General features: G+C 40.9%; 1 protein-coding gene across 1 annotated transcript; it reads right to left on the reverse strand.

Moving 5' to 3' along the window:
- Positions 1 to 3,065: 3,065 nt before the first annotated feature.
- On the reverse strand, positions 3,066 to 8,373 carry LOC139457809 (serine/threonine-protein phosphatase 6 regulatory ankyrin repeat subunit A-like). Its single transcript, XM_071239155.1, has 2 exons — positions 8,286 to 8,373; positions 3,066 to 4,663 (listed from the first exon to the last, which is right to left on the reverse strand). Exon 2 carries the CDS (start codon positions 4,563 to 4,565, stop codon positions 3,594 to 3,596), a length of 972 nt encoding a protein of 323 aa, XP_071095256.1. The 5' UTR covers positions 4,566 to 4,663; positions 8,286 to 8,373; the 3' UTR covers positions 3,066 to 3,593.
- Between the last annotated feature and the right edge of the window lie 1,317 nt (positions 8,374 to 9,690).

The raw sequence follows: 9,690 nt of genomic DNA on the forward strand, positions 1-9,690 counted from the left end.
GTTTCGCTGATCATAACCTGTGACAGTCTACACTGTGAAGCGTCCTATATTTGACTGAGGCGATGATTGAAATTGATGTTTCGCTGATCATAACCTGTGACAGTCTACACTGCGTTCGTCCCTCCATATCACGGATGGGCAATTCAGGAATGGGTGTCACACATTGTACCCATGTGGGGAAATGAACCCACAAGACAACCATAGCACCCTCCTCTCTACGTTCGCGCGCTGGTTTGTCTTGCTGGTGGCACGGACTGGAATATTTGTTTCTTTCTGTACAATTGAGAACATGAGTTAGACCTGCCCTTCCCAGAACCCACAGACTGCACACTCTTTGCTTTATTGCTGTCAGCTGTATGACAGACAGTCCAGTGATTGACATCATGAGCAACCATCTACGATCTGGATACATATGTGCATCTAGAGTCTGGCAACCCGGTCTCGTTGGCAAGGGTTGCTGAAGACAAATTCTCATCTGGATCTTCAACAGAGTAGGATCACAATCTGTGACAGCCTACACTCTGTAGCATCCTATACTAGTATTTGACTGAGGCGATGATGAAATTGATGTTTCGCTGATCATAATCTGTGACAGTCTACACTCTGTAGCGTCCTATATTTGACTGAGGCGATGATGACATTGATGTTTCGCAGATCATAATCTGTGACAGTCTACAATGTGTAGCGTCCTATATTTGCCTGAGGCGATGATGACATTGATGTTTTGCTGATCATAATCTGTGACAGTCTACACTCTGTAGCATCCTATACTAGTATTTGACTGAGGCGATGATGAAATTGATGTTTCGCTGGTCATAAGCTGTGACAGTCTACACTGTGTAGCGTCCTATGTTTGAGTGATTATATAACTAGTGCCTAGTGCCTAGTGCCTAGGCTGGTAACGCCTTCATCGGCATGTGATTTTTGACGTTTTCGAAGTGTTCTCAAGAATAGGTTCATAATTTCGGTTCCTCGTGATCCCCTTACTACACATTACGTTTTGTATATATTTGACACGAGGCTAAACATGCAGGGGCAGCATTCAACATTAAAAACATGTATCTGCTCATTATTATATTTTTTAATGATTACATCGACCTTCCTTTTCTAAATCAGTAATATGAGAAATCTGTAATGACACACTGCTAAATCCATTGCATGCGTTTGTAGAAGCGTAAACACTTTGCAGAAAAGAAGATGTAACTATATGTCTGTTTTTTGCGCAACGCCGCACACAGCTATATCGACAATCCAGTGATTGATAATGTAAGCAAAAATCCACCCGTCGGGGTACGATGACACGCAATCAACGACGTATCTGGGCATGTCCACCCGATTCCTTATGTCGCCTCTCACGACCAGCATTGGTTGCTGCAGACCGAGCGTCACTACGAGTCCCCATACAGCTGGAACTAACTGCTTGTCTTTACTTCTAATGTTAAATACTACACTGTATGAATAGGAGTCTGGTTAAGCTGCATATTGCATTACCTGTCCATTGCTAGAAGCGTCAGCATGTTTGCAGCATCTTTTAACAATATCAGAAATATATTTTCTTCAGTATCATAATTGCTCCGCAGTGCTATGAGCATTAGTTACACAAACGTCAATGCAAGTACCATTAATATCAGCGTTGCGAGGGATTCAATACTAAAATCAACATAACCAATGCACCAATGTTAATGGCAGCTATGCACTAAGGACCCCTGTGAGTGGGCACTAACATCAGTATTAGCCATAAATTTATGTCTAATCTGTGCATCAATATAAGCGTTAGTCTTGAATCGATATCAGACATAACTATGGCTCGATATCAGGCTTAGAATTGTATGAATATCCGCCTTAGCGATGTATCAATATCAGCCTCAGAATGTATCAATATCTGCCTTAAACATGTATCATTATTAAACTTAGACATGAATCAGTATCAGCCTTAGACATGTATCAATATCAGCCTTAGACATGTATCAATGTCAGTCTTAGACATGTATCAATGTCAGCCTTAGACATGTATCAATATCAGCCTTAGACATGTATCAATATCAGCCTTAGACATGTATCAATATCAGCCTTATACATGTATCAATATCACCTTTAGACATGTATCACTATCATCCTTAGACATGTATCCATATAAGCTTTAGACATGTATCATTATAAGCCTTAGACATGTATCAATATCAGCTTTAGACATGTATCAATATCAGCCTTAGATATGTATCAATATCAGCCTTTGACATGTATCAGTATCAGCTTTAGACATGTATCAATGTCGACCTTAGACATGTATCAATGTCAGCCTAAGACATGTATCAATATCAGCCTTAAACATGTATCAATGTCAGCCTTACACATGTATCCATATTAGCTTTAAACATGTATCAATGTCAGCCTTAGATATGTATCTATATCAGCTTTAGACATGTATCAATGTCAGCTTTATACATGTATCAATATCAGCTTTAGACATGTATCACTATCATCCTTAGACATGTATCCATATAAGCTTTAGACATGTATCATTATAAGCCTTAGACATGTATCAATATCAGCCTTAGACATGTATCAATGTCAGTCTTAGACATGTATCAATATCAGCCTTAGACATGTATCAATGTCAGCCTTAGACATGTATAAATATCAGCCTTTGACATGTATAAATATCAGCCTTAGACATGTATCAATATCGACCTTAGACATGTATCAATGTCAGCTTTATACATGTATCAATATCAGCTTTAGACATGTATCACTATCATCCTTTGACATGTATCCATATAAGCTTTAGACATGCATCATTATAAGCATTAGACATGTATCAATATCAGCCTTAGACATGTATCAATGTCAGTCTTAGACATGTATCAATATCAGCCTTAGACATGTATCAATATCGGCCTTAGACATGTATCAATATCAGCCTTAGACATGTATCAATGTCAGCCTTAGACAAGTATAAATATCAGCCTTTGACATGTATAAATATCAGCCTTAGACATGTATCAATATCGACCTTAGAAATGTATCAATGTCAGCCTAAGACATGTATCAATGTCAGCCTTAGACATGTATCCATATAAGCTTTAGACATGTATCAATGTCAGCCTTAAATATGTATCAATATCAGCCTTAAACATGTATCAATGTCAGCCTTTGACATGTATCAATATTAGCTTCAGGCATGTATCAATATCAGCCATAGACATGTATCAATATCAGCCTTAGACATGTATCCATATTAGCTTTAGACATGTATCAATGTCAGCCTTAGACATGTATCAATGTCAGCCTTATCCTTGTACTATAATCAAGTGTGGCTCTGCTGAATATGAATGTTACCCATGCATGAATACCGGCCAGAGCGTCACCGTTATTTGTAGTCAGGTATCAATATCAGCATCATATGTGCATCAACAGCAGCAGCAGCAGCAGCAACAGCTGTGCATCAATTCCAGCCCGAGCTAGACATAAATCAATACCACCGTTCTGCATTTTGCATTTATAATTTCCAGATGTCCTTGTCAATAAGGACATCCATTACACTCAAACCGCCAACAACACATAATGTGTGCATCGGGTCCTACAGTGTTAGATTAAAAAGTACTCGCACATTCCTTGGGCCTCAGTGTGTTCAATAATACATTAACACAGTCCTTATATCCTTTGTATGTAGCTCGGTGCAGAGGTGTGTCACCTCTCTTGTTCTTCACTCTAAGATCAGCCCCAGCTTGAAGTAACGTCTCAATGTTTTCCGCAGAGCCCTGTTCCGCTGCTCTGTGTAGAGGCGTGTCCCCTCTATCGTCCTGTACGTTTACATCTATTGAGGTACCAGAACTTCCATCACACCACTTTGCCTCATCTCCAGGTAACATGTTACTGTCATCCATCCTTTGTTCCAGCATCAGCTTAAGGCATTCGTGGGAATTTCTTCCGGCTCTGTGAAGTGGCGTTGAACCCCTCATGTTCTGAATATTTGCATCCGCTCCAGCCTTCAACAACTCATCTACACACCTACAATGGCCCCTCCCCGCAGCTTTGTGGAGTGGTGTGTTACCTATCGTATTCTGGACGTTAACTTCACCCATGTCCTTCAGCAATGCAGCAACACATTCTGGAACTCCCATCTCGGCTGCTGAATGGAAAGCTGTGTTGCCTGCCATGTTCTTTAGGTATCGGCTAGCACCTGCTGCCAGCAGTACGTTTATATACTCAACTGACCGCCTCTTGGCACCTCGGTGAAGGGCTGTGTTTCCAACGCTGTTCCGTTCGTTCACCTTCGCTCCGAATTTTATTAACAGCCTTATTGAGTTTGTTGACCCTCTCTCGCTAGCTATGTGAAGTGGTGTGTCGCCAGCATTGTTCTTCAGATCCACATTAGCTCCAGCTTCAAGTAAAAGTTCTACGCAGTCCACAGATCGTCTTCCCGCTGCCTTGTGGAGTGGCGTGTCACCGCTGCTGTTCTGAGCGTTCACATTAGCTCGAGACTTCAACAAGATCTCAACGTTATATTCAGACCCATACTCGGCCGCTATGTGAAGAGGTGTGTCACCTTTATTTGTATACATGATAGCACAACCATTAGATCGCTTTTAACGGATCTGTTTCCCAAGAGACCACTGCCCTTGTTGTTCTGCTGAGTCTGTTCCCGCCAATACGTCTGTATCTGGAAATACACAAAATGTTATCGGAGTACCCTTGAGACATCTAGAGATGCTATTACATATTTCCGTTACAATTTCATACATGCGTTATAAAAAACAACTACATATTTCGTGAGACGGTCATGCGCACGTCATGAGACGCGTTTGCATATCTCGTAACACCTTCATACGTATGCCATAAGACTCTAATGCATATCTAGTTACACCTCCATACGTACGCCATAAGACTATATTGCTTATCTAGTTACACCTTCATACGTACGCCGTAAGACTCTATTGCATATCTAGTTACACCTTCATAAGTACGTCATGAGATTAAATTGCATACCTCGTACACGTTCATACGTACACCACAAGACTCTATTGCATATCTAGTTACACCTTCATACGTACGCCATAAGACTCTATTGCATATCTAGTTACACTTTTAAACGTACGCCATAAGACTCTATTGCATATCTCGTAACACCTTCATGCGTACGCCATAAGACTCTATTGCATATCTAGTTACACCTCCATACGCACGCCATAAGACTCTATTGCATATCTAGTTACACCTTCATACGTATGCCATAAGACTCTATTGCATATCTAGTTACACCTTCATACGTACGCCATAAGACTCTATTGCATATCTAGTTACACCTTCATACGTACACCATAAGACTCTATTGCATATCTAGTTACACCTTCATACTTACGCCATAAGACTCTATTGCATATCTCGTAACACCTTAATACGTACGCCATAAGACTCTATTGCATATCTAGTTACACCTTCATACGTACGCCATAAGACTCTATTGCATATCTCGTAACATCTCATACTTACGCCATAAGACTCTATTGCATATCTCGTAACACCTTCATACGTACGCCATAAGACTCTATTGCATATCTCGTAACACCTTCATACTTACGCCATAAGACTCTATTGCATATGTCGTAACACCTTCATACGTACGCCATGAGACTCTATTGCATATCTAATTGAACCTCCATACGTACGCCATAAGGATCTATTGTATATCTCGTAACACCTTCATACGTACGCCATAAGACTCTATTGCATATCTCGTAACACCTTCATACGTACGCCATAAGACTCTATTGCATATCTCGTAACACCTTCATACGTACGCCATAAGACTCTATCGCATATCTAATTGGACCTCCATACGTACGCCATAAGGATCTATTGTATATCTCGTAACACCTTCATACGTACGCCATAAGACTCTATTGCATATCTAGTTACACCTTCATACGTACGCCATAAGACTCTATTGCATATCTGGTAACACATTCATACGTACGCCATAAGACTCTATTGCATTTCTGGTTACACCTCCATACGTACGCCATAAGACTCTATTGCATATCTAGTTACACCTTCATACGTATGCCATAAGACTCTATTGCATATCTAGTTACACCTTCATACGTACGCCATAAGACTATATTGCATATCTAGTTACACCTTCATACGTACGCCATAAGACTCTATTGCATCTGTAGTAACACCTTCATGCGTACGTCATGAGATTAAATTGCATACCTCGTACACGTTCATACGTACACCATGAGACTCCATTGCATATCTCGTAACACGTTATACTACGCCATGAGATACTATTGCATATCTAGTAAAACCTCTATACGTACGTGATACATTTTTGAATTACTCGTTATATCTTCATACGTATCCCATCAGACGCTTTTGCATATCTCGAAACGCATTCATACGAACGTCACGAGACACTCGTGCATATCTCGCGAGACGCTCTGGAACACGTACAGTAGACGTTCGTAGATCAAGACATGGATTTCGTGTTACGGCTCAGTATAAACAAATGTTTGTAATCGCGTTTAGTCATCCCCGGCACGGTAAGCAGATAAATGATATCGATAAGACGTTTAGGGTCACTTGTCACAGCAAGGGTAGATGATAAAGTGCTGTCACAGGGAATATCCCCCGGGGGTGCATTCTTTAAGTTTCTGGACTGCCACAGGTCTCCCAGCTGTTTGAGGCTGTGCCGATATGTCAAGGGTAAAAATCAACAGTGATTTGTATATTTTATGGGTGTAGTAGGTTCATGTCATGTCGGGGCGGTCGGGTAGCCTAGTGGTTAAAGCGTTCGTTCGTCACGCCGAAGAAACGGGTTCGATTCCCGACATGGGTACAATATGTGAAACCTATTTCTGGTGCCCCCCGCCGTGATATTGCTAGAATAATGCTAAAACCATACTCACTCACTCACTCACTCTAAAGTTAAGGTTTTATTTGCAGAAATTATAATGAATTCAAAATGTCATGTCAATTACTGCGCGCTTTCTCCATTCTGACATATGAGTGTTTGTTTGTTTGCTGTTTAAAGCTGCGCTCAGCAATATTCCAGCTACAGGAGTGAGGGCGGTGTGTAAATACTCGAGTCTGGACCTGATATCGTGAACATCGATCTACTCAATTGAGATTCTCGTACAATGGCATGCATCAACCAAGTGAGCGAGCCCGACCAACCGACCCCGTTAGTTGCCTCTTACGACAAGCATCGTCGCCTTTTACGGCAAGCATAATATTCTTTTTCGAGAAGGACTATTTTCTGTCATTCATTGACGGCATGTGGTGGTTTTACACGAACTCTGTTCTCCTTCGTGGTCTAGTGGATAGAGCGTCTCTCGCAGTCAGCATACAGTATACAGTATGCTATCACTGTACTATATATATATATGTGTGTGTGTGTATACACTTCGGTACATAATAGCAATACTCCCGAACGCGATGTTCTACCCCATTTCACCTTAATCCTATCATGTTATATTTTAGTATATATTGTGGAAACCGGGTCAATCCGTTCTGGATGAGTGAACGTAGTACATATAGCCCAAAGCCTGCTCTCGCAACAACGTAAAAACAAGTGGGCCTAATGTGAAATCATTTCACTAAGAATTGTAGGGTCCCCCGGGTGCAATGACTCTCTCCTTCCCCTCATGACCCCGATCCCTCGTACATATACGACCAGATATTCTCTGTAAACATACTTGCCCCTTCCCAAACAAGCACAGACACACGACACACATGACATCCCCCACCCCCCCCCCCCCCCACACACACACACAAGGATAGACACACAACACACAGCACACTTTCCCTTCACACACAAGCACAGACACACGACACACATGAAACTTTCTCATTAACACGCAAGCACAGAAACACAACACAGAGCACACTTTCCCTTCACACACAAGCACAGACACACGACACACATGAAACTTTCTCATTAACACACAAGCACAGAAACACAACACAGAGCACACTTTCCCTTCACACACAAGCAAAGAAACATGCCACACAGTAAACATGAAACATTCCCTCCGCACACAAGCACAGACACATTCCATACGTGATGTTTTCCCTCCAAACACTGACACAGAAACATGCCATACTAGACGTTTGTCCTCCGCACAAAAGCCCAGCAATACGACACATATAACCACCTGTCACCTCCAGTGACAACAGCGGCAATGAGATCAGCCATCCTACTTTTGTCGATCATCGTGCATCACTGCATCACCCAACACTGACACAACTAAACAAAGTACATAAACTAACCGACATACCTGTATAGCTGATGACAGTGACAGTCCGTCTCTGGCGAGTTGACTCCGACAGGCATCAGCAAGGCGTCTTGCGTCGACTACAGCCACGTACGCACATGATAACAGTCATACCGTGACAGTCACCGAGAGGTCTATACGGTTCACATACGTTATGAATGCTGAATAGACGTTGTCTGTAACGCCCTGTCATACTATTTAGAACATAGCGTGGATTGTGTGTATTCACAAAACCGGTTACATTCCACGCAGCTGTCAACGGCGCTCAAATGTCTCGACAATGACAAGATAGCTGAATGCCTGTATGAAAGACCTTGTGTTGTAAATACTGACTTGTGTAATGCAGCGTGATACAACCTGACGATGTTACTATGAAGGCACATGCAGGGACAAGTACGGACATATTGGGACATACAGGGAATGCATGTTGTTTAACGCCGCTGCCAGAAATGGTTCCGATGTATCGAGTCTGGAATGAGGAACAAGCGGCTGGCGTCATAATCAACAATCTACGGCGTCGGGACATATTGAAAGGGATATATCCATGATACACAAAAATGATTCTCATATTATCATTGTATATTTTTTTTACATTGCTTATTATTGCAGAATTATTTAAGAAATTACTTTCACTTGGAGTGGTGAACGTCGGAGCTTGCTCACTCTATGAAAGGTTCATGCTCCAATGAACACACACACAAAATGAAAGTCAATTCTTATATTTTGTTTATATCACTATTTTTATTTTACCTTGAAAGACGAAGTGCTCGATCACTCTATGAAGGTTCATGCTCCAATGAACACACACACAAAATGAAAGTCAATTCTTATATTTTGTTTATATCACTATTTTTATTTTACCTTGAAAGGCGAAGTGCTCGATCACTCTATGAAGGTTCATGCTCCAATGAACACACACACAAAATGAAAGTGAATTCTTATATTTTGTTTATATCACTTTTTTATTTTACCTTGAAAGACGAAGTGTTCGATCACTCTATGAAGGTTCATGCTCCAATGAACACACACACAAAATGAATGTCAATTCTTATAAAAAAAATTATATCACTATTTTTTATTTTACCTTGAAAGACGAAGTGCTCGATCACTCTATGAAGGTTCATGCTCCAATGAACTCATACAAAGTGAAAGTCAACTCTTACAAAAAAAAAACATATCACTATTATTATTTTACCTTGAAAGACTAAGTGCTAGATCTGTGCACAATTTTGATTTGAGTGAAACATGTGATTTCATATTTGTAAGACTGACAGACATACAACAACCAGCCGTATAATATAAAATAAAATAGTTCCTCATAAAGAGAGGTGACATGAGATTATATATGCTGTAACCTGCTGTACAGGAACATCTGTTGTTGTTTGTTTACAAGAAGTGAATTCAAATG

The sequence above is a fragment of the Haliotis cracherodii genome, unplaced genomic scaffold (genome assembly GCF_022045235.1).
Source record: "Haliotis cracherodii isolate W230 unplaced genomic scaffold, xgHalCrac1.p SCAF_12, whole genome shotgun sequence".
Classification (NCBI taxonomy): Eukaryota; Metazoa; Mollusca; class Gastropoda; order Lepetellida; family Haliotidae; genus Haliotis; species Haliotis cracherodii.

Coding starts and splice junctions, on each gene's coding strand:
- LOC139457809 (XM_071239155.1), bottom strand. CDS start 4,565: ATGTATACAAATAAAGGTGACACACCTCTTCACATAGCGGCCGAGTAT.